Source organism: Hoplias malabaricus, chromosome 15, assembly GCF_029633855.1.
Source record: "Hoplias malabaricus isolate fHopMal1 chromosome 15, fHopMal1.hap1, whole genome shotgun sequence".
In the NCBI taxonomy this organism is placed as follows: Eukaryota; Metazoa; Chordata; class Actinopteri; order Characiformes; family Erythrinidae; genus Hoplias; species Hoplias malabaricus.
Window position 1 is genome coordinate 7,543,696 of NC_089814.1, and position 25,531 is coordinate 7,569,226.

Here is a 25,531-nt window from a genome sequence, read left to right on the forward strand (position 1 = left end):
TGACCTATATTACTTCAGCCTCTGTGTGTTTAGTGCCACACTTATAGAGCGATCATAATGTGTCCCCTATTATAATAGCTCCATCATCTAGCACAAATTTACAAACCAAACACACATCAGGCCTGTTATAAAGCTTTATTTACATATACACAACAACGTCTATACACACACATGTGATCACAATACAATTACACACACACACACACACTGAGCTGATCACAGTGCATTATACACACAGATCTGACTTTACTTAATCAAAGGGTGAACAATGAAGGTGGATGTGTCTAATAGAGTCAGTGCTTAAAACCTCCAGCAGCACTGCTGTGTCTGATCCACCCATGCTACAAAACACACATTAACACGTCAGTGTCACTGCAGCTCTCAGAATACTCCAGAACCCGAATCATACCTGCAACAAGGAGGTGGTTATAACATTCTGATATTACATTTGTATTTGGTTCAAAAAGCAATTAACATTTGGGCAATGCTGCCCTCTTCAGATTTTTTTGGGTGCTACATTGCGCTGCATTGCAAATCCACATTACCTTATTTTCCATCCATCGTTTGTGTGTGTGTGTGTGTGTCCTCAGGTGAGCAGGTGGCTGTGTTCCGGGGACAGGATGGACAGGCGTATGTGGTGGACGCTTACTGCCCTCACCTAGGGGCTAATCTGGGTATCGGGGGCAGAGTGGTGGGCAGCTGTATTGAATGCCCTTTTCACGGGTGGCAGTTCCGCGGAGAGGACGGGAAGTGTGTGAAGATTCCTTACGCAGAGAAAGGTGAGGGATCACTGTTAGACTTCTGTGAACATATCGCTGCAGAGAGACTTTTCTAATGTTTTGATTTTACAGCTGCAAATTATATGTGAAGGGCGGCACGGTGCCGCAGCAGGTAGGTGTCGCAGTCACACAGCTTCAGGGACCTGGAGGTTGTGGGTTCAAGTCCCACTCCGGTGTGTTTGGTGTGTTCTCCCCGTGTTCGTGTGGGTTTTCCAAACACACGTTGGTAGGTGGATTGGTGACTCAAAAGTGTCCGTAGATGTGAGTGAGTGTGTGTGTGTGTGTGTCGCCCTGTGATGGATTGGTGCCCCCTCCAGAGTGTGTTCCTGCCTTGGGCCCAGTGAAGCAGTTACAGACAATGAATGAATAAATACAAAATGATATGTGAGGCATGGCACTCATTCATTAAAGAGATTAGATTCCTCACTGAGATCCCTACTAAACCCAGGAGAAGTCACAAGTGAGATTACTGGTCTCTTTCTCTCAGGAGAAATACCTGCACTGCAGTAGACTCCAGCAAAGACCTCCCCCATCCCTCCTTGTTACTGCATTGTTGTGTATGAGATGCTACATGGATAAACATGAAATCCGTTCTTTGTTTCCGATGGATGGTCAGTTCCTGAGTTTGCGAAGGTGCGCTGCTGGCCGAGCTGTGAGGTGAATGGTCAGGTGCTGGTGTGGTTCCACTGCGATGGAGAGGAGCCTGCGTGGAGAGTGCCGGAGCAGAGAGAGATCAGCCGAGGAGAGTGGACTTACAGAGGACGAACGGAGCACTTCATCAGTGCACACATTGAGGTACCCATTAGGGTCATGTGGGTAACACTGCTGACTTTTATACAGAATATTAAGGTTGGATTCCCTGCTTGGGTACTCACACAATGCAGTAGCAATACAGCTCTTTGGGCAAGACTCCTAATCTTAAAAAACATTCACAACTGTAACATGGTTAGTATATTAATTGATACAATATATATCTGATTGAAGCAAGACTGAGCTTTGGCTTTTTAAATACTAACACAAAAAGAGTATGAACAAAGGCACAGTGACTTATATATTTGTGTAAGCTGTGGATTTTGTGTCCAGGATTTTTAGTAATAGATACCTTATTATTTTCTGTATATAAGCATGTCTATAGTGCTGTTTTTGACATATTAAAACTGATTCTAATGAATTATAATAATATTTAATTAGGAAATAATAGTTTTTGCCTAAATTTTTATTTGGTTGAGTTTCAAAAATAAGAACATATATAACTTAGTTAATTACTCCTATTGTCTTTTTTCCACCACAGTGTTAATCCTCCAATCATATTTTTATATTTATTCATTCATTCATTCATTATCTGTAAGCACTTATCCAGTTCAGAGTCACGGTGGGTCCAGAGCCTACCTGGAATCATTGGGCATAAGGCGTGAACACACCCTGGAGGGGGCGCCAGTCCTTCACAGGGCAACACAGACACACATTCACTCACACACTCACACCTACGGACACTTTTGAGTCACCAATCCACCTACCAACGTGTGTTTTTGGACTGTGGGAGGAAACCGGAGCACCCGGAGGAAACCCACGCAGACACAGGGAGAACACACCACGCTCCTCACAGACAGTCACCTGGAGCGGGAAACGAACCCACAACCTCCAGGACCCTGGAGCTGTGTGACTGCGACACTACCTGCTGCGCCACTGTGCCGCCCTATTTTTATATTTAGTTTATTTTAAAAGAGCAATAAGTTAATTTTACCACCAGACATTAACAAACAATAGTTATGGAAATGATTATTACATTTTTTATTATGGGGGCCCCCTTTGTGAATGTTGTGCCACTTATGACACTATGGAAGCTAATCTGTCTCATCAGATTTTGAAATATTACCACCTTTGAATTTGTAGCACTGCATTTTTTTTTTGCACTAAAATTATGCGTCTGAATACCTCGGAATATTTTGCTTCGCAATTATGTATCTGAATATAATTGCTATTGAATTGAACACGTTTTCAAGATTATTCAAGATTAATAAATTCAGATAAAAAAAATTCAAGCTTAAAAATATTCAAACATATTTTGAAGTTGCTCAAATTCGATAGGCCAAACTTTAGATGCCAAAATACGAGTTAAAAAAATTCAGATACACATCCGGGTCACCAAGGAAAAGCAATCGATTCTGTCTCCAATCGAACCAACATCCAAACACGACGCTGAAGTTAGCTACTTACTCGCCAGTTTATTAGGATTTTCTCTTTCACCTTATATATTGCAGTAGTTGCATCCTGTCGCCGCTAGATGGCGAAATACGAACACAACTTCCACACCGTGGAAAAACTACACGTTTAGCTTCCTTCCGCGGATATTATCTCTTTATTTTCAAAGTGTCTCAAAAATCTGAAAGTCTCACTAAAGTTAAATGTCTTTTTACATATGTATTTATATGTATTTTTACAATGTTTTTTTTTAAATAATAATAATTTTTAAAATCATGGATCATGTTTTAAGTTATGGCCAAATAACTTAATGATAAATTAATGTAACTCAAAACGATAAAAAAGAGATACAACCTCTTTGGCTTTTCTGCCCCCAGTTTGAGAACCGCTGCCTTAACGAACCAGTTCATGCCCTAAATGGAGGCTGACATTTTTAAAATCATTTCAGCACAGAATCTGACACATCCTGGCCACTAGGTGTCAGTATAAAGACTGAAAATGAATCATTGGCAAAAATAACCAATAGCTTCCTATTAAACCTGTTGTGAGATCAAACATTTACACCCCAGACACTCTGCTTCTGCTTTTGTTTTACTTCTTCATTTCACTGGATAAGTAACACCTGCATTATCTCATTACAATGTTATGTTGCATTTTCCAATCACAATTTCCTTAAAGTTACACCAGGAGATTTTATTTCATTTCCTACCAAGTACAAATTAACTGTAAAATATGAAGAACCTGTTAAACATTGTTATTCTAGCGACCGCATCAGCACCAGTGCATCCTGTGCCTGCAAAATCCTGTTGGAAATACAGCACTCTGGAATGAAGTACTCGTCTTTGTTGTTGTTTGTTTGCTCGGCTGCTGGAGGTTGATTTTTATAATGCACTTACTGATTTCATTGGTCTGTACACGTGATGCACAGCCTCTGGTGGCTGTGTAGGTGAACTACAATAACACAAACAGGTACTCCTGTGAAACTGACTAGTGCAACTTCGTCTTTTTCACCTGTATCATTTCAGGAAATCCCTGAAAACGCTGCAGACATCGCTCACTTGGCTCATCTGCACACTCCAGGCATTGTGAGTGGAGTGGACCTGCGCTACACAAACAGTAAAACCTGGGAGTTTGTCCGCCATGACTGGAAGGTGAGCATCACCAGAGGCTGGCTGTGGATCCTCCTTCTGGAGAGAGCAGCTTAGTTTTTCCCGACACAGAAATAGTGTAGCATCAGCCTTGGACTTTATGGGGGCCTGTGTGTGTGTGTGTGTGTGTGTCTTTTTCAGGTGGAGTGGACTCCAGAGCGAGAGCCCAATAAGCATTGCTCTCAGATGCTGGTTAAACACGCTCTAACAGTGTTTGGACACCACTGGTCTCTGCTGGACCTCAGTGTTGTGGCGAGACAGGTAAATCTTCAGAAGTATGGACAGGGGGCAGCAGAGAGCTTCAGGAGGAAAAGAATTGCTAAGTGAAGGGTGACTAATGAATAGTCACAGGCCAGTCCTGCTGTCACATGGGATCTGAAATCTGTTGTTTTAATTCTGTGGATGGTGTATAGTGTGGAGCACTGGACCATGGCTTAAAGAGTTACATTATACATATATTATACAGAGTAATGTGTTGAAATACACAGTATGAGCCAAAGTTTGTGGATGCATGCTCATTCCTACACTTCCTCTGAAATGAATAGCAGTTTGTTGGAACATCGTTGTAAATATTTCATGGTATTCAGTCACAAAAGCTTTAGAGAAGGCAGTTACTGATATTGGATGATTCATTTTGGAGAGGAAGCACTACTCCGGGTCAACGCAAAGGGATTGGACCTGCATCTCTTCAGAGAACGCATGTCCATGCAACACAGCCACAGTGCATTTTTGCTTGTCTACTGCATGTTTGTGTCGTGTTCACTTTGTAGTGAGTGCATTTCATTCATTCATTCATTCATTCATTCAAGCACTTATCCAATTCAGGGGCGTGGTGGGTCCGGAGCCATAAGGCGCAAGGCGGGAACACACCCTGGAGGGCATGCCAGTCCTTCACAGGGCGACACACACTCACACCTATGGACACTTTTGAGTCGCCAATCCACCTACCAACGTGTGTTTTTGGACAGTGGGAGGAAACCGGAGCACCTGGAGGAAACCCACACAGACACAGAGAGAACACAGCACACTCCTCACAGACAGTCACCCGGAGGAAACCCACGCAGACACAGGGAGAACACACCACACTCCTCACAGACAGTCACCCGGAGGAAACCCACACAGACACATGGAGAACACACCACACTCCTCACTGACAGTCACCCGGAGGAAACCCACGCAGACACAGGGAGAACACACCACACTCCTCACAGACAGTCACCCGGAGCGGGACTCGAACCAACAACCTCCAGGACCCTGCAGCTGTGTGACTGCGACACTTACCTGCTGCACCACCGTGCCGCCCTAGTGCATTTCATAGTAAAAAAAAAAAAATTTCATAATGTACACACACATACATGCAGGGTCGTGTTTAGTTTAATCATAAAATGTTTTTTATAAGAAGTTAAACAGCCCCTGCAGTGGAAAAAAAAGTGCTGCACTGAATTTAATTGGGTTGCAGGTGAAGCTAGGAGGTGGAGTCTGAGCCTGAGTGGGACACACAGATGCACAGGTGTTGGCTCCTATTTAAAAAGCTCCTCAGCATGGGTCAGAGGAGCTGTTTTTTTCTTTCTTGTTCTCTTTTGTTGTGTGTTTGTTAGCAGGAGTGTTTGGGGGACTTGCAGGTTCTTCCAGGGTCGGCTCCTCTGGCTTCAGCCCTTGGATGTGTTTGTGGTTTGCAAAGCATTTCTTAAAATTCAGAACAAAAATTTAACAAATAAAGGCATGTGTTTTGCTACTATCTTTACTTTATCCTTGCCTTTGCTTGTGGTTTCAGTGCTGAGACTGGGGAGACTCAGAATGGGGGTGGAATAATTGTAAAGTTCCCGCGCTCCACATAAGAGGCAGCTCAAAATGAGTTCAGCTTGTTTTCAATGTTTTCTGACTGTTACACTGACAGGGTGGTTTTGTTTCACAGTTTGTGGGTTGGTAGATACCCCTTATTCCTAAATGCCTGTGCTCATTCATTGAAATAGGGTGTTGTTCATAATATGGTCCCTTTAAGACATGGATTTGATTTTAAATTTGAATGTAAATGTATTATAAGCATTGAGATGCATCTCATTTTCAGTGGGGTCTTATAAACACAAATACAAACGTATATAATACAAACAGACAAAAAAACAGTACCAGAACACAGATACAGATAGTTCACTCACTCTCACAATATAATAAAAATTTCTTTTTCTGATACAAGTCTAAAGAATTTAATACTTCTACCAAAGTGAGGGGATATTGTATGATGCTGAAATGTTCCACGTCCTTCACACACAGTTCACCTTCATCGGTTGATTATTTGAGTCTGGATTGTGCAGTTGTGGCATCTTTGAAAAGCAGTACCCTGTAACCATAGCAATGCTAATTAAAGGCAGCGCTACGTGGGAGAGGTGTCATAACTCAAGGCCGTGCAAGAATGTGTGGAGCAATGAACCAACGAAGGTCACCTGAGTCCTCACAGTGCTCTAAAGCCATTGTTGACTCCTTTAGATTCTCCTTTAGAGAGCTGTAAGCCTGTTGTACAATGTGATGTTGGAATATTGCTGTGAGGATTTGATGGTATTCAGTCAATGTGGTCAGGTACAGATACTGGATGCGTAGTTCTGTATCGCGTACACCATCACAAACTACTCATCCCAAGGGTACTGGATGGATCTCTGTCACTCCAGAGAAGACAGTTCCACTGCTCCAGCACCTAATACTCTGAGGATTTATGCCTCTGTAAAGCCTGATGGCATTGAGCGTGCCGCCCTTAAGCTGTGTTCATGTTGCTCGACTGGATATTGATGACTCAGCCAGCACTGTTTATGAGAGTACTCTAAATGTCTTGACAACTGACAGGAAGTGTGTGTGTTTGTGTTTTTAGGTGGGTCCAGGTGTGGTGTTCCTCTTGTTTGATCACAGTTTTCTGGGCCGAGGTGTGATCATGCACTGTGTGACTCCAGTGGAGCCGCTGCTGCAGTGTGTGTCTCACACCATTTTCTACCAGAACAACATCCCTCCCCTGGTGCCTAAGTTTATACTGAGAGCTGAGTGTATACAGGTAATAAACACACACACACACACACACACACACACACACACACACTCACTAATAGCCCCTCTGAGACCTGGAAATATGATAATCAGATTGTATGTGCTTGTGGGTGTGTGATGACTGTCTGGGTTGAATGATTTATTAATTAAAAATTAATTGTAAATTATTAACAATTAATTGGGCGGCACAGTGGTTCAGCAGGTAGTGTCGCAGTCACACAGCTCCATGGACCTGGAGGTTGTGGGTTCTAGTCCCTCTCCGGGTGAGTCACCTCACAGACAGTCACCCGGAGGAAACCCACGCAGACGCAGGGAGAACACACCACACTCCTCACAGACAGTCACCCGGAGGAAACCCACGCAGACGCAGGGAGAACACACCACACTCCTCACAGACAGTCACCCGGAGGAAACCCACGCAGACACAGAGAGAACACACCACACTCCTCACAGACACTCACCCGGAGTAAACCCACAAAGACACAGGGAGAACACACCACACTCCTCACAGACAGTCACCCGGAGGAAACCCACACAGACACAGGGAGAACACACCACACTCCTCACAGACAGTCACCCGGAGGAAACCCACGCAGACACAGGGAGAACACACCGCACTCCTCACAGACAGTCACCCGGAGGAAACCCATGCAGACACAGGGAGAACACACCACACTCCTCACAGACAGTCACCCGGAGGAAACCCATGCAGACACAGGGAGAACACACCTCACTCCTCACAGACAGTCACCCGGAGCAGGCGTACAGTCGGTTTGTTTTTTGGGATTAAAAATCTGTATATAATCTGTATAATATTACCAGTAGATAGATCAGAGGAGGGTAGGTCCCCCGTGTGAGCCTTGGTTCCTCCTAAAGTGTCTTCCTCAGCTCTAAGGGAGTTTTTCCTTGCCACTGTCGCCCTTGACCTCACTCTCTAGGGGGATTTTTACATTCGTTACATTCAGTTAAAAATTTATCTTTACTGGAATTCTTCACACATCATCGCTGGTAAAGGAGCTGAGAACACCAGTGGTCCGTGAAGGGGAGATATCATACCACAGCACTCTCAATACTGCAGGGAAAACTATATAATAATACAGAAATGTCCACAAGGGTGCAATCGTATGACCTCTGCATATTAGTTGTGAGATGCAGCTATGTAGAGATCTAGAGATTTTTAGTTGTTTAATCCAGGACCAAACAAAGTGTGGCGCAGTGGACGAACATGGCTCCTTTGATTGACCTTTGAGTAGAGTAAACCAGTATTTATTAAATCCTTATTTCCTTTCAAATTTGTTATATATTCTTGTTTTAATGTTACAATACATTTTTAAAATCTAATAATTTTTGTGTGTTATATTGCTTTTTCCTTTTGACCCCTGGCCCATCATAAACATTGCACTTTGGCCCCTCAGGACAAAAGTTTCTGCTCCTCTGGTTCAATAAATTCAGGCTCGGCAGGAAATAGAGGGTGTTATAGGCAGCCAAGCGTACGTGAAGGCCAGTTTTTTTTAGTCTGAGTAAAGATCTGGGCAAGAAAATGGTAGAGACTGTCAGAGGTCCAGTTCTGGTCTCTGGACTCTTTTCCAAACAATAATGTTTGTTATTTTTACCAGGAAACAGTGTTCTTTCATTTATTTAGTTAAAGACTTCACCTAGTCTGTATTATTGTGCATTTTTCTTAGTGTTTTTGTTGGTTGATTTTTATTCATTTTCTGTCACAAGGCTACCACGGGTCTGCTGGTGCTATCACATATCCAGCTTCAGTGGCGTGGGGGTGGGGGTGGGGTCTGAGATTTAAAGATTACAGTGATCCCTCGTTTTTCGCGGGGGATGCGTTCCAAGACCACCTGCGAAAAACGAATTTCTGCGAAGTAGAGGAAGGATATTTTTTAATGTATTTAACGAGTATTTGGACTTTTAAGACCCTCCCTGTTACTGTTAACACCCCGCCCTTTGCATTAAACAGTCATTCTATAATGTTTTTCAGCTGGAACTACATTTGATATCCTACCAGTTTCTTTAATAGAGTCATTCCGAAGCTGTGATTTAGCGTCAGTAAATTTCACTCGGATGTGGACATGAACAACACATGTACTGTACGTAAGAAATACTTACGTTTTTCCTAGACTTTCCCTCAATATCCGCGATATAGTGGCCATAAGCCCCCTTGAAAAAACCCGGGAAGTAGCGAATCCGCGAAAGACGAACCGTGAAGTAGCGAGGGATTACAGTATCACGATTTTTTAATAAGTGAACATCATGATAAAAATTCTCAGTATCGACCAGCCCTAATCTACTGAGAGAACTAGACAGCTATTGATGCAGTGCAGTTCTTGAGTAGGATACTTTTGATGGCTTTTGTCATCATTAATCAGTGGTGATCATTAGTGGCTGTCTTCCTCAGCCGTTTGAAAAGGATGTGATTATGTGGAACGAGAACAAAGACCTGACCCTGCAGTCGCTACACCACGTCACACTGAAGGACTCCGGGTCCTAATCTATTATTCAGGTTTTTCTAATCAGTAATCAATCAGAGTGATCGATAATCTTTTCTGTGGCAGTTTGAGCGGGACGTGATGATCTGGAACAATAAGAAGTACATCTCTAACCCCATGCTGGTGAAGGAGGACTCGGCCATTCAGAAGCACAGGCGCTGGTTCAGTCAGTTTTACAGTGAGAACAGCCCTCGCCTTCGCTATCAGCACGACACACTGGAGTTCTGACCATTCAAGGTAAAGGGCCTCATACATCACACTGGAATAACCACTTGACACCACTCATGATGAGCTCACGTTTGTAATCTTCATAGTAAAGTTTGACATGAAACGGGGTGCTCTGGAGCAGCTGCACATGAGCCTAACACTGACATCAAGTCTTTACAGAAACTTCACAGAGCAGTTGCCTTCCACAAAGGTTTATCAGTGTGTATTCGTCACTCACTCTTGTTTTTCTTTTCTTTTTACAGCTTATTTCCAACCAGACACCAAGGACTGGACTCTACTTGCTATGGACGTCTGACTGCTTTAGAGATGATGATATCCTCAGTCTTGACACACAGGGATGGGATATAGACACTTGTTCTGAGGAGGACTTTGAACATATCTTAAATTAAATCTTAAAACCTTAAAATATTCCACATTAGCATTTAAAGACTGAAAGTGTCCACCCAAGTGACAACCAAGGATGGTGGAACGTTACCCATCTGTCCTTGCTGAAGTGCCTCAGAGGATTATGAATCACTGAGTGAGTGGGAACTTTTCTCTCTGTCTCTCTCTCTTTTATCTCTCTCTCCCTCTCTCACTATACCATGACTTCTGTCCTGTAATCAGGAGAAATCAACATCTCTTCCAGCTGATACAAGCAATAACAGTCAAGGAAGGGAACTGAAGCCACAAGACTCCATCACATCTGCACTGTGAATTAATGATAATGATAATGTGCAATTATTTGTCATAGTACAACGTACAATGAGATGTGTCTTCCGCGTATAATCCATCTGTGGTAGTGAACACACACACACACACACCCACACACCCACTAGTGCACTAGTGGCTGTGAACACACACCCGGCGCCTGGGGAGCAATTGTGGGTCCCGTGTCTTGCTCAAGGGCACTTTAACCGTGGATGTTCCCGCCGGTCCTGGGGCTTGAACGGGCAACCTTCCGGTACCAATCCCAGTCTCTAAACATTAGGCTACGGCCACCCACAATTAAGCCATGCAACGGAAAAATAATCCATATTTATTACTACTACACCGTCTATAGCAGGGTCTTTCAACCAGAAGTGGGCCTTGAAGCACTTTCTAGTGGTCCTCTGCCTTTAATGTGTAAAGCAAGTGGTCAGTGGTGGCACTTTGCAATAGAAATAAGTGACAAATTAACAGAAGGAATGGAATCTAAAGTAATTTAACACACAGGAGTTTGCAATATTGAATAAACTTATTTTTTATTGAAAATAATCCAAAAAATGCTTTTTCTGTTTTCATCATTGGGCCTGCATGCATTAAAGGAACACTAGGTAAATGGACAATGAGTGGAAAAAGGATGAGATCCATTGGTAAAAAGAGTCTGAGCACTGGCTGTTTTAATTGTTTTGCTCCGTTCTCCAGGACACTAGACTTTAGAAATGGAGTAGTGTGTTGTTGGATGAATCATGTAGAAAGACCAAAAGTAATCGGACAATTGAACCTTTAAAACAACACTTGGTAGTATTTTTTTCTTTTAAATTACACCTTCAAAATCATTGTGATAATAAAGGCAGAATAGAGGCCCTATCGTTGATATTCCTGGTTCAGCACTACAGAAACTGCACTATGTAAGCTGCACAGTATGCGCTATGTTTTGGAGGAGGGTAGGAGCAAAGTGATCCTTTAAAACAACGCTAGGTAAAATTGGGTATTTTTTTGTTTCACTTCATTGACAGCACTGTCCTTAGGGAAGGGTTTGTGGTCTCCTGTCCATCTCCAGAATTTACATAGTGCAGTTTCTGCAGTGCTGAAATCAGAGTAACAACAACAGAGACTCCCTATTATGGGTCAGTGAAGTATCACTATGATATTGAAGCTGTAATTTTAAGGTAAACTTAATAATTGAAGTCAGATACAGATGTTGGATGATCCAAGAAGTCATGGATGGTGTTCTCTCACTCCAATGCTGTGGTGAACTAGCCAACTCTTCACACTTGTTGTGGTGACCTTAGGCTTTGTAATCTTTTGGTTTGAAAGGAGCAGTATATATATATATATATATATATATATATATATATACACACACACAGGGTGGGCCATTTATATGGATACACCTTAATAAAATGGGAATGGTTGGTGATATTAACTTCCTGTTTGTGGCACATTAGTATATGGGGGGGGGGGACTTTTCAAGATGGGTGGTGACCATGGCGGCCATTTTGAAGTCGGCCATTTTGGATCCAACTTTTGTTTTTTCAATGGGAAGAGGGTCATGTGACACATCAAACTTATTGGGAATTTCACAAGAAAAACAATGGTGTGCTTGGTTTTAACGTAACTTTATTCTTTCATTAGTTTCATTAGCCCACCCTGTATGTATGTGTATATATATATACACACTTTTTTTCTTTTTTTTTTCACGACCTTGACCTGGTAGTGCAGTAGTCTTTGAAATTGGACTTTGTATTTTCAGAGGAATGGCAGTAGTGGGTGTTTGGAGGTGGTTCGTTCAGTGACAGTAGATGAGGACAGTATTGAGGGCGTGCTGTTTGAAGGATTTCTGCAGGACCGCGGTGGAGTCATCAGTCAAAAGGAAAGAGGAGCAGAGAAGCGTGAGATGACTGCCACTGGCATCACATATTACACAGGTCATATTTTACCCCCTGTCCTCACAACTTTTAACAGCTGCAGACTGCAGATAAATGGGAGTGAGGATTTTCCAGATAGTTTCAGGTCTTTTAAAACACAGATATGGGTCAGAAGAATATGTCTGAACTGAATCATTTCTGTACATTATTGATGGTGCCATTGTTACGCTGATATTTCCATTTGGATCTATATTGAATGAGCTGTGTAACTCTGTGTAAAGAGTTAGAACACCAGTGAGAGCTCTGTGTAAAGTAGAGTGTGCACTGAAAGCCTTTATGTTTGATAAATCCCGCTTTCTTATCAGGACCCTTTTAATACATGGGTGAGGTCAGCTTGTCCTTGTGTAGAATTACCCTCGGCCTGATATGTTAAATTTGCACTGTTGATAACTCCTGCTGCAGGGGAAGTGATGCAGGTGTAATTCATCTACTCATTACACACAGCTGCGTTCTTTCCCACTGCTAAGTACAGGGCAGCTTTTGGTGCAGATATGCATTCCAATGCATGTCAAATTATCATTTTTTATACGAAAAAAACCCAAAAACAAAACAGAAATGTCACTTTATATATAGGATATTTTTTGGCAATTAAAGCTGTATCCTCCCAACCTTCTCAAACCTTCTGTAATTCGGTGGTTGAGATGTAAACAAAGCCATTCAGAGCTGTTTAGTGCGAAACGGTTCATTGTAGAGAATCTTACTGATTTCAAATACTTTAAAAGGTTTTTGTCCCCACAGTCTGGCATATCCCCGGTACACACACACATGCTCACGCACACACATCTGTAACCCTAATATGCGCTTTAGGTTTTGGTATCTGTTCCATATGTGCATTTGTACTTCACTGTAACTGTAATTTTTACTCTGTACATAATATTTTGGCAAACAATGACCTCCTGAGTTCGCCTCGCTATGAATCTTAAGCCTATACCTTTTCTCAAATCTAGTCTCAGACATAAAGCCACATTTTCTTAATCATTTAGTGTAGTACCCTTCTGTGATGTGACTTTGAGAGGCATGAATTACCCCCAGACATCTTCTGTGAACAGAAGAGCATTTCACTTCAAACCCCGCCGCTGAATGGCTTTACATCCTAACAGTTTAATAATGCATACGTTTCGAAAAATAAGTGGACTTGCCCTTTAAGATGAATGTGCTGTACACCAAAAAGCAAGAGCTGGCACAGCTGGCCTTGTGTGTGGTGGATATTATAGTCCTTCTTGCACTTTAGTCCCTGCTGAATGAAGCTGCACATATTTCTGTGTCGCGCGGCACGTGTACGTCAGCACGGAACACACCAGCCTCCATCAACTCGAACATTGCAGTGAGCTACACATGGCATTGTTCATATATTATTTAACACGGCAGTCACAGCTTTTCCAAAGAAAGCATTTGTGTGTCAAAATAGGACACGCTGTATGGCCAAAGGTTTGTGGACACATTCTCATCCACGTTGTCTTTACGTGTTAATTAAGAAATGAAGAATATTAATAGGTTGTCCTGTTGCAGCAGTTAGTTCACGCTCTTTAGACCAGATGTTGAAACATTTCCGTGCAGAAACATTATAGAGGTGATGTACTGGATTGAAATTGTATCTCCAGTTCATTCCAAAGGATATGGGGTATAATGGATAAGGCTCCATCACTCCAGAGAATGCAGTTCATTGCTCCACTGCTAGGGTGAGGTAGACCCCTCCAGCCCATGTTTTGGCATTGAGCATGGAAACCACAAGCTCATGTCCAGCTGCTCAAGACCATCCAGTTTAAGTTCCTGCTTTTGTAAGGACGTTATACAAGCTGTGTCTTTGTACTTGAATGGCTGTGTCCACTGTGGATGCCCCTTAGTAGCTTGTAGTGTATTTGATTTTTCAAACTGTTCTGCTAGAGCCTCTGTCTCTCTTACAGTTTCCTTCAGAATAGATTACTGCTCTTTGGATGCTTGGATGAAAATCATTATGATCAAATGCTATTAATAAGACATTCATTGCATGAATCATGCATAGCTTGAAGGTATTCTATCAGCTGTTTGTATCGCTGAAGGATCATTGGTGTGTGAAAGCTATTAGGAATTACATGTCATGGAATATAGTCCCAGATCATGAGTGAACACATTTAGTAACACCCCAGAGGAACGTTTTATTGCACAAAAATTACTTGTTGATGGCTCAGGAGAATTAAAGGAACACTATGTAGTATTTTTAGCTTTGAAATTACAGTTTCAAAATCATTGTGATGCTCCAGTGATGTGTAGTACTGAGAGTAGAGACTCTCTTTTTGCTGGGTTTCCTCCGGGTGACTGTCTGTGAGGAGTGTGGTGTGTTCTCCCTGTGTCTGTGTGGGTTTCCTCCGGGTGACTGTCTGTGAGGAGTGTGGTGTGTTCCCTCTGTGTCTGCGTGGGTTTCCTCCGGGTGACTGTCTGTGAGGAGTGTGGTGTGTTCTCCTTGTGTCTGCGTGGGTTTCCTCCAGGTGCTCTGGTTTCCTCCCACAGTTCAAAAACACACGTTGGTAGGTGGATTGACGACTCAAAAGTGTCCATGTGTGTGAGTGAATGTGTTAGTATGTGTGTCGCCCTGTGAAGAATTGGCGCCCCCTCCATGGTGTATTCCTACCTTGCGCCCAATGATTCCAGGTAGTCTCTGGACCCACCGTGACCTGAACTGGATAAGCGCTTACAGAATAAATAACCAGGAGTATCGTGATCTCAACAAATCTGAGCCTAGTGTGAGACATCACTGGGTTGGGCTCTTTTTCTCAGGAGAAATATCTGAGCTGATGAATTGGTTTATAGTTCAAGAATGGGAAGATGGCTATGTTTATAATCAGTTAATCTCTCAAACGTCCAGGCCACTAGATGACACTATATCAGCTGTTCTGTAACGTTTCTGTAACAGAAAACGACTCCTTGGTCTCCTTGGTATCTCAGTGTGACCCTGTTGTTGTTTAGGAGAAACTACAGACAAAAAAGGGGGTCTCTTCCTTGATTTTTTGCGTTACTGTGGGGGCGCTTTCATGCTCGGCTTGTCTCCTAATGCTAAGTGGCACTAATTAATCTGTTTTGCCCAAGCTGATGTAATTGGTCTATAGTGATGCACACCATATGCTGCATCTGGTTCAGCTGATACATTTTGATTGTCATCCAACTGGACAGAGAGAGAGAGAGAGAGAGAGATGTGTGTTGGGTTTTTACGCTGGACCTATGTTGTTATTCAGAGGTTTCACCTTTGCTGATGATGGCCTGTAAGAGCAGCTGGCTTCTCTGTGACTCCAGTGTCTGGTAGTTTCTCTGTGTCGATGCTCAGAGACCACACGCATGATCACACAGGCTCTCTCTCTCTCAGTGCACTGCATCTGTGCTCAGGCTCACATACACATACACACACACACACACACAAACACATACACACACACACAAACACACAAACACATACACACACACACACTCAAACACATACACACACACACACGCACATACACACACACACACACACACAAACACACGCACACACACACACACACATACACACACACACAAACACATACACACACACACACGCACATACACACACGCACACATACACACACACACAAACACTTACACACACACACGCACATACACACACGCACACATACACACACGCACACATACACACACACACACACATACACACACACACACACGCACACACACACACATGTACACAGACACACACAAGCACTGTGTTATTACTGGGTTAGTATTAGCTAGATATGTTTTGATTTGTAAGTGTGTGTTAATCAGGGTATACATATCAGTTAAAGATAAACAGTAGGTGCCAGAGATAAGGTGAAGGGGAAAATTAGAAAATTCTAGTATGGTGCCAGTTCACACACTTTGTTTCAAGACAAAATTACAAGTGATTCATTTGTAGTGTCAGGATCAAAGCAGAACACAAGAACACATTTAATAGGATTCTACACAGAAGCCTTTAGAACTAAAGAAAACATTCATGTTTTCAGTATTTTGTTGCCATTCCTTCCTGAAGACTTGCTGTGAGCTTTTTTAAGTAGATCTCAGGGTAGTCTCACATTGCCAGACTCTGTAACGTGGCCAAGAACCGCCTACTACTGCAGGAAGAGAAACTTGACTGACACACAACGATCCATCACAAGTCTGCTGTATTGACATGACGTGTGGAGGCCATCATTCAGGTCGGACCAGTAGAATAGCCAGTACAAAACGGTACACAGATGTGCGTATACGCGGATGTGCAGGCAGCCAATCAGAATCCAAGAGGCAGACTCCTGACAGCTAAGCCAGATTAGTGCACTGAACCTATCAGATTCTCCATCAGCTTGTGGGCGGAGCCTCTGTGGCTGAGACTGATTTCAAGGGAACTTTAGTCACACCTCGAAAGTCTCAGTCTCAGAAGTTGGTTGCATTTTCTGCGACACATATTCGGATCAAAGTCGTCCCAAACACATTCAGGGATTCTGTTCTGTTCTGCGATCACAAGCAGCTCCTTTTGTTTGATTTGCAGTTGTCGGCTTTTGGGTCCATTTTGTTTTCTTTCTTTTTGAAAGCTCCACGTCCTTTCAGACCCACATTGCTGAGTTGTTTATCTCACAGAGAACACCTGCAGATTTTTTCCAATATGTAGATAGACTCTCAGTGGCTGGAAAGTAGACAAAAGAAGGTTGGTCTCTGATTATGCACATTACTGTACATAGGTTGTTTTATTTTTCGTTTTAAAAGTTGCTTAAGTTTTGCTGTCATTTTTTAAAAGCAATAAGTCTGTTTTTTGTAGCCTTTTAAAGAAACTGTGGACTGGCGCCCCCTCCAGGGTGTATTCCCGCCTTGAGCCCAATGATTTCAGGTAGGCTCTTGTCCCTCTTTTGCAGCAGCTTCTACTCCAGATGTTGGAATATTCCTGTGAGCTTTTGATTTGGCATCCAGTCACAAGAGCATTAGTGAAGCCAGAAGTTGGATAATTAGTTCTGAATCACAAATGCCACTGTTTTACAGCCCATTACTGGAGAGAATTATACCCTCCTTGACAAGTCTTGACTGAACTTAGGCTCCTGTGTAGCGGCTCCAGAGCACCCCATTTCATTTAATGCTTTCCTTTGGAGATTACACAACATGTGTTCACTGAATGTCTGTGTCTACGATGAGTGCACAGTATTGTAGCTGAATATACTCATTGTAAGGTGCAGCCACAAAGTTTTAAACAATGTAACTGTGGTCACAGCTAGAATTATTGATACAGCATTCATCTCAATAAAGAACAAACCCCCCAGGGTCAGGGTGAGGGTAACATTTAGACTTCCAGCTTCAAGATACATCACCAGAAGGGGGCGTTCCTCATGGCCTTGAAACCAGGAGATCTTTCGTTTACAGATAGCTGTGGCACGGCTGTAAGGGGGGAATAGGCATGTTTGCAACATATGTAGCTAAGATTTGACCAGAATGTTCCTTTAAAAATGAAGACACTTTAGCCCCTGTGCTCTAGAAAAGGAGGTATTGTTTGGAACTGTCCTCCTTTGAATGCAGAAGGCCTTCAAAGACAGGAATCAGCTGTAAACCCGAGAGGCTTTGTAGATAACGCTGTATATCTCTTTAGGATGAAAATATTGTGCATATAATTTCTGTTATCGTACAGAATGAAGATGTGACATTTATATGCTGCGTAATAAACCATTCAAGTGTAGTATGCCTGAGGCTCTTATCTGTGTAATGCTTGACCTTCATTCTCTTCATTCAGCTTCTGTTAAGTGACGCAATCCTACAACAGATCAATGTACTCAAAAAGGCTTGCATTCCTACACTGACATTATGATTATTTTTGATGTATTATGTTGTATTATAAAATAAAAGTTTTTTAATGAGCTATAATTCAGCACAGACAATCAGATAAGATTTTCGACCACTTTTCCATGAGTGAACACAGTTCTGGGTCTTAATGATACACCTGTGACCTGCTTTGGTCAAATTACCACAAGGATCAAACCCCACAGCAACCCTCTCCCCTGTATAAACAGCCCTGTTCAGAACGAATGGTTTCAGCGCCTGTTCCTATGAATGATAATGAGCCACACACAGCTCACCCCTGAGTATTCAGCAGTGAGATGAAGAGGAGATCTCATTTCTGCTCGGATCTTTTATTTTCCACTCTTGTTTTTTATGTTTTTGTTCTCAACTCTTGTGTCTGTTTTGCACTCTCATATAACGACAGGTCTGGTGCTGGGTCCGAGTTATTTGAAAAAGGAGGTGGTACCGTTTTCTTTATGATGTCATAAGGGTAGCCAAACCTGATCAGCGTCTCTGAAAAAAAGACAATAACAAATGTAATATATGTGCCCTTTAATCTGCACTAAGGAGCCAGGTCTTTCAAACAGTCGCACTTTTTTTTTTTTTTTCGGTGATAAGCAAGCAAGTATGTGCTTAATGTTCCACTTCTCACTCCTGGAGAAATGTCCTTCTGTCGTCACCGTACAGCACGTGTGTTAACAGATTTCAAAGGTTAGCAGCGTCTGAGACAACACTGAGATTCTTTCCAAGCAGGACGGCACTTTCTGGAGCACTGACAAAGTCACACCATGGATCAAGAGTGTGACCTTGAGGCTGCTGAGCTGGGTGAAAAGAGGCAGAGTCAGCAGGAGGCTAACTCAGAGACTGGGACAAACTTTCCTATACCTGGAAATACTGTTCAACATAGGACAGTGGGGGACTCCGAACTGGAACCGCTTCCTAGTCACCAAAATGAAGGAATGAGCCAAGGACCTGTGGGAACGGCTGAGAAGTGTGAGGGGTTGCGTGTCAGCGTAGAGATTTCAACAGCTTTGGGCACAGATGGAGTGAACTGGCCACTGAAAGCCTCGTCTAGGGACTGCTTGGCCAGGGAACCTTTACTTAATGAACATTTTAATAATCCACTTCCTCAGAGAAGTCAGTACACAGTGTCAAGGACGGTGGAGACAGATGGACATAGCGGCGGGACACTTGGATCCACCTGCCAGGATAGTGGGTCCGGCTTTGAGCCGGTCCAAGATGACTCCGGCTCTGTGGTAGACGAATGCCCAATTTGCAGCGAACCCTACCGTTCCCAGGGTGACCACAGCATGACGCTGTTAAACTGTGACCATAGTTTGTGCCAGCGCTGCTTGGCCACCTTGGTCAAGCGAGCGGCTGACTGCAGCCGGGTGCAGTGTCCACTTTGTCGCCAGAAAACCCCTCTGTTACAGTGGGAGGTCTACAGGCTTCAGGAGGATACTGCTTTCTCCAGTGTTCCTCCAAACAGTTCCATGCCGATGCTTGTAAGGTCCGATCCAGGAACTGAAGCTGAACCTCCAGCCCCCGGACTGTGTTCTGTTCTAGAGCAGCGTTTATTAGAAAGGGCTGAAACAGCCAGAGTCTGTGGTTGTTTTGAACACCCTCGTTGGACCATGCGGCTCGCCCGGGCGATGCAGCACCGGAGCCGCTGCCGCTGCTGTTACCTGGCCTTGTTGGTCGCTATGTACCTGGCTGAGCTGACCTTTCTGTTGCTTGTTTTTTTGCCTGTCATTGTGCTGGTGATTCTGTTCACTGTGGCGAGCTAAGATCCGAACAGTGACCTCGTCTGAAAATCATAAGAGAGCTGTGAATCATCTGTTATCATTTGTATGACTGGTGTAACTGGCATTTACAAATGAAGAGTGTATGACTTCATGATTTCAGGTTTGGAACCGTTTTTATAAGAACTTTGTTACAGTGCCATATAACAGTTACAAGGTTGTAATCAACAGATGTTATAAAACATTGTGAAACATACTGAGGTCATATATTCTTGTTTTAAAAATGATAGGCATGCAGTTATAACAAGCTACAAGCAACAATGCCAGGCTTAATCCTTACCATGGCTTTGCTGGGTCCAGAGCCCACATGCCATCATTGAATGCAACAGAGAAACACCCCCTGGACAGAAGACCAGTCCCTCACTGGAACAGAATATGTCTTTATATATTTGATCACATTTATAAAATATCTTATTTATTTTTTATATATTGCTGCTTAATATTACAATGTTGTTAAAACAATGAATAAACATTGATTTTTTCCAACATTTATTTTTATGAGTTGGTTTATATCCCCTCTTTTATTTTGCTCTTTTGTGAGGGTGGCGCAGCAGGTAGTGTCACAGTCACATATCTCTAGGGTCCTGGAGGTTATGGGTTTGAGTCCTGCTCCGGGTAACTGTGAAGAGTTTGGAGTGTTCTCCCCGTGTCCATGTGGGTTTTCTCCAGGTGCTCCGGTTTCCTCCCACAGTCCAAAAACACACGTTGGTAGGTGGATTGGTGACTCAAACGTGTCCAGTGAATGTTGCCCTGTAAAAGACCCCCTCCAGGGTGTATTCCTGCCTTGTGCCCAGTGATTTTGGTTAGGCTCTGTGACCCTGAACTTGATAACTCACACCTACGGACACTTTTGAGTAACCAGTCCACCTACTGACGTGTGTCAGCCGGAGGAAACCCACGCAGACACAGGGAGAACACACCACACTCCTCACAGACAGTCACCCGGAGGAAACCCACGCAGACACAGGGAGAACACACCACACTCCTCACAGACAGTCACCCGGAGGAAACCCACGCAGACACAGGGAGAACACACCACACTCCTCACAGACAGTCACCCGGAGGAAACCCACGCAGACACAGGGAGAACACACCACACTCCTCACAGACAGTCACCCGGAGGAAACCCACGCAGACACAGGGAGAACACACCACACTCCTCACAGACAGTCACCCGGAGGAAACCCACGCAAACACAGAGAGAACACACCACACTCCTCACAGACAGTCACCCGGAGGAAACCCACGCAGACACAGGGAGAACACACCACACTCCTCACAGACAGTCACCCGGAGGAAACCCACGCAGACACAGAGAGAACACACCACACTCCTCACAGACAGTCACCCGGAGGAAACACACACAGACACAGAGAGAACACACCACACTCCTCATAGACAATCACCCGGAGGAAACCCACGCAGACACAGAGAGAACACACCACACTTCTCACAGACAGTCACCCGGGGGAAACCCACGCAGACACAGAGAGAACACACCACACTCCTCACAGACAGTCACCCGGAGGAAACCCACGCAGACACAGAGAGAACTCACTACACTCCTCACAGACAGTCACCCGGAGGAAACCCACGCAGACACAGAGAGAACACACCACACTCCTCACAGACAGTCACCCAGAGTGGGACTTAAACCCACAACCTCCAGGAATGGTGTAAAAAATGTTTCAGACGTCAGGCACTGGTTCCATAAACATAAACATGTAATACCTTTCTCTTATCACTACCGCTTTAAAGGAACCTGATTCACTAAGTTTATCTGGAGCAGAGCATTTCCCACAAAACCTCACTTATATCTAAACCACTAAATTATTCAGCAGCATTGAATAAAATGGTGGAATTTCTCTTTAATAGACCATTGTGTTTCCCAAAAATAGATGTTTTCATCATCAAATCCACATGCGGCAGAGCCTCACAAATAATAATGAAAACACTATCTGAGAAATCCATTCACCTTTAATAGAGATGTTTCGGTGGAGGTGGGCCCTCTTTCCTGGCACCGAAGGGCAAGGAGAAATGGGTTTACTTCACTGAACATGTGCAGCACTAAATAAATAGAGCTGTACAAAACAAGCACAGAAAGAAAAAGCCCAATCCATTAAGATGCTGGAAGTAGATTAGGGTCATGCCTATAGAGCTGAGTCAATCTAATGTGTCTAGGAACAAAAACAAGTGATTTCTTCTTATCGACAAAAAGCACAATTGCTGTGTCTAGACTGGTTTACGTGTTTCCGCTCTGAGGTGGCAAAAAAAATGAGGCTAAGGCAAAGCAGAAAAGAAGGCAATGATTAATCTCTGCCTGGTTCTGGGTTTAATAATACATTTTTGCTGCAACATTATGCTTGTGCAAAGTCCTCTTCTCGGGCTCTCTGCGTCCTACTTTTTGGAGGAACAGATTTGACATCATTTATATCCATAGCAACCCTCAGAAGTTGGTGCATGGCCACAATACTTCTGCGGACACGACTCCAGGCTAAAAATACTGGAAGTGTCCATGAGATTCCAGTTGAAGGATCTGCAAGGAAAATGTGTACTTTAGCCTTTAAACAGCTAAACAAACCATAAAACTACCCCTTTTTATCAGGTTCCTAACTGTAAAACCAATTCCACATTATATGGAAAGTGCAAATGGAATGAAGAAAGGAGTCTGCATTCTCAAAATGTATTCTTCAAAGGTTTATATATAGTACAAATAACTAGGCCAGCTCACAAAGAGCAAACTCACAACTTAGGCTTTATCAGGTCATAGGAGTCCTCCTATTATTCAAAAATGCAAATAAAAAACAAGCAGTGATGTGTATATCTTATGTGAATTGCATTTAAAGAAACAAGTAAAAAGGCAAGCTATTACCAGCTATGTTTTAAGGCAGCAATGTAGGGTCTCAGGGTCCTGGGTTTGATAATTGATTCAGCCCACTGTCTGTGAGGAGTGTGGTGTGTTCTCCCTGTGTCTGTGTGGGTTTCCTCCGGGTGACTGTCTGTGAGGAGTGTAGTGAGTTCTCTCTGTGTCTGCGTGGGTTTCCTCCGGGTGACTGTCTGTGAGGAGTGTGGTGTGTTCTCTCTGTGTCTGCGTGGGTTTCCCCCGGGTGACTGTCTGTGAGAAGTGTGGTGTGTTCTCTCTGTGTCTGCGTGGGTTTCCTCCGGGTGATTGTCTATGAGGAGTGTGGTGTGTTCTCTCTGTGTCTGTGTGTGTTTCCTCCGGGTGACTGTCTGTGAGGAGTGTGGTGTGTTCTCTCTGTGTCTGCGTGGGTTTCCTCCGGGTGACTGTCTGTGAGGAGTGTGGTGTGTTCTCCCTGTGTCTGCGTGGGTTTCCTCCGGGTGACTGTCTGTGAGGAGTGTGGTGTGTTCTCTCTGTGTTTGCGTGGGTTTCCTCCGGGTGACTGTCTGTGAGGAGTGTGGTGTGTTCTCCCTGTGTCTGCGTGGGTTTCCTCCGGGTGACTGTCTGTGAGGAGTGTGGTGTGTTCTCCCTGTGTCTGCGTGGGTTTCCTCCGGGTGACTGTCTGTGAGGAGTGTGGTGTGTTCTCCCTGTGTCTGCGTGGGTTTCCTCCGGGTGACTGTCTGTGAGGAGTGTGGTGTGTTCTCCCTGTGTCTGTGTGGGTTTCCTCCGGGTGACTGTCTGTGAGGAGTGTGGTGTGTTCTCCCTGTGTCTGTGTGAGTTTCCTCCGGGTGACTGTCTGTGAGGAGTGTGGTGTGTTCTCTCTGTGTCTTTGTGAGTTTCCTCCGGGTGACTGTCTGTGAGGAGTGTGGTGTGCTCTCTCTGTGTCTGTGTGGGTTTCCTCCGGGTGACTGTCTGTGAGGAGTGTGGTGTGTTCTCTCTGTGTCTTTGTGAGTTTCCTCCGGGTGACTGTCTGTGAGGAGTGTGGTGTGCTCTCTCTGTGTCTGTGTGGGTTTCCTCCGGGTGACTGTCTGTGAGGAGTGTGGTGTGTTCTCCCTGTGTCTGCGTGGGTTTCCTCCGGGTGACTGTCTGTGAGGAGTGTGGTGTGTTCTCTCTGTGTCTGCGTGGGTTTCCCCCAGGTGACTGTCTGTGAGGAGTGTGGTGTGTTCTCTCCTTGTCTGTGTGGGTTTCCTCCGGGTGACTGTCTGTGAGGAGTGTGGTGTGTTCTCTCTGTGTCTGCGTGGGTTTCCTCCGGGTGCTCCGGTTCCTTCCCACAGTCCAAAAACACACGTTGGTAGGTGGATTGGCGACTCAAAGGTGTCCGTAGGTGTGAGTGAATGTGTGTGCGTTGCCTTCACAGGGAGGAATCACCGGAGGAAACCTTTCCAGACACGGGGAGAACACACCACACTCCTCACAGACAGTCACCCAGAGCGGGAATCGAACCCACAACCTCCAGGTCCCTGGAGCTGTGTGACTGCAACACTACCTGCTGCGCCACCGTGCCGCCCTCATAGAAAGAATTATATGTAACTATGCAGCGTTCCAAACACATGTTGGTAGGTTGATTGATGACTGAAAAGTGAGTGTGTGAGTTTATGAGTGAAAGTGTGAGTGTGTGTCACCCGGCGAAGGAATGGCGCCCCCTCCAGGGTGTGTTCCCACCTTGTGCCCAGTGATTCCGGGTAGGCTCCGGACCCACCATGACCCTGAACTGGATAAGCGCTTATAGACAACGAATGAATGAAAGTAACATGATCAGCATTGAAAAGTACTGAGTATTCCATATAACGTCTTATACATGTATATATACAACCTCAAGAATACAGGATTAATAGGAACTGTTACCATTGATACATATGTTGGAAGTACACCTTCTGTCCTCCGTACACTGATGTTGCCTATGACACACCTCTACTGTGAGTCAGTTGGGTTCCCGTGGGGATGAAAGTGGGCAAAGATGGAAAGGCCTGCATCAATAATACATTGACCCACAGTACACTACATGAGTAACGCATCTTGTTCACCTCTTTTCAGGCTTTCCTGACTTTCTCCTGCACTGACACATAGGATATATGTGGAGGTATGCGTTCACTGTTGGAGCAAAACCCTGTCTATTCTGCCTTTTTGTTAAAGGAACAGTATGTAATATTTTTTACCTTAAAATGACAGCTTCAAAATGAGCTGTATTAAGGAGAATAGAGCTTCTGTTGTTGATAATCTGTGCCCAGCACTGGAGAAATTGTACTATGTACATTTGGAGTAGGGTAGGAAACCTCCCCCAGTCCCATTGATTTCAGTACAGTGCAGAGCCCCCCAGGAGCAAAAAAACAATATCCTACCTAGCGTTCCTTTAATCGACATCATTTGAAAATGCTTAATTCCCTTGACAAATGTTTCATAGCTCAAACCAACGAGCCAAGGACCGGTACCGAGTAATGGGTCGGCGCCACCTGCCACCTATGGAAGTGCCACGAGGAAGTACCTCTGATATATTTAATACCATATTTTTCCTAAAACATATTTGCTAAATTTAAAACACTCACAGT

The 25,531-nt window shown here is 44.0% G+C and overlaps 2 protein-coding genes across 4 annotated transcripts in view; both read left to right on the forward strand.

Moving 5' to 3' along the window:
* The window catches only part of zgc:92275 (cholesterol 7-desaturase nvd), a 39,062-nt gene that overhangs the window by 7,641 nt on the left and 5,890 nt on the right, over positions 1–25,531 (forward strand). For 2 of the 3 annotated variants that reach the window (XR_010795551.1, XR_010795550.1), the window contains exons 2-8: positions 591–779; positions 1,396–1,574; positions 4,007–4,132; positions 4,271–4,390; positions 6,990–7,166; positions 9,724–9,894; positions 10,128–10,405. Coding sequence is in view for 1 of the 3 variants with exons in the window: in XM_066646720.1 (XP_066502817.1) it covers positions 591–779; positions 1,396–1,574; positions 4,007–4,132; positions 4,271–4,390; positions 6,990–7,166; positions 9,724–9,885 (953 nt within the window). In the remaining 2 variants the exon portion in view is untranslated. Of the gene's footprint in view, positions 1–590; positions 780–1,395; positions 1,575–4,006; positions 4,133–4,270; positions 4,391–6,989; positions 7,167–9,723; positions 9,895–10,127; positions 10,994–25,531 lie in introns of those variants that run through there. The other variant, XM_066646720.1, reaches the window with a different exon arrangement.
* Positions 18,969–20,516, forward strand: LOC136668967 (uncharacterized). The gene has a single exon (XM_066646738.1). It carries the CDS (start codon positions 19,073–19,075, stop codon positions 20,069–20,071), a length of 999 nt encoding a protein of 332 aa, XP_066502835.1. The 5' UTR covers positions 18,969–19,072; the 3' UTR covers positions 20,072–20,516.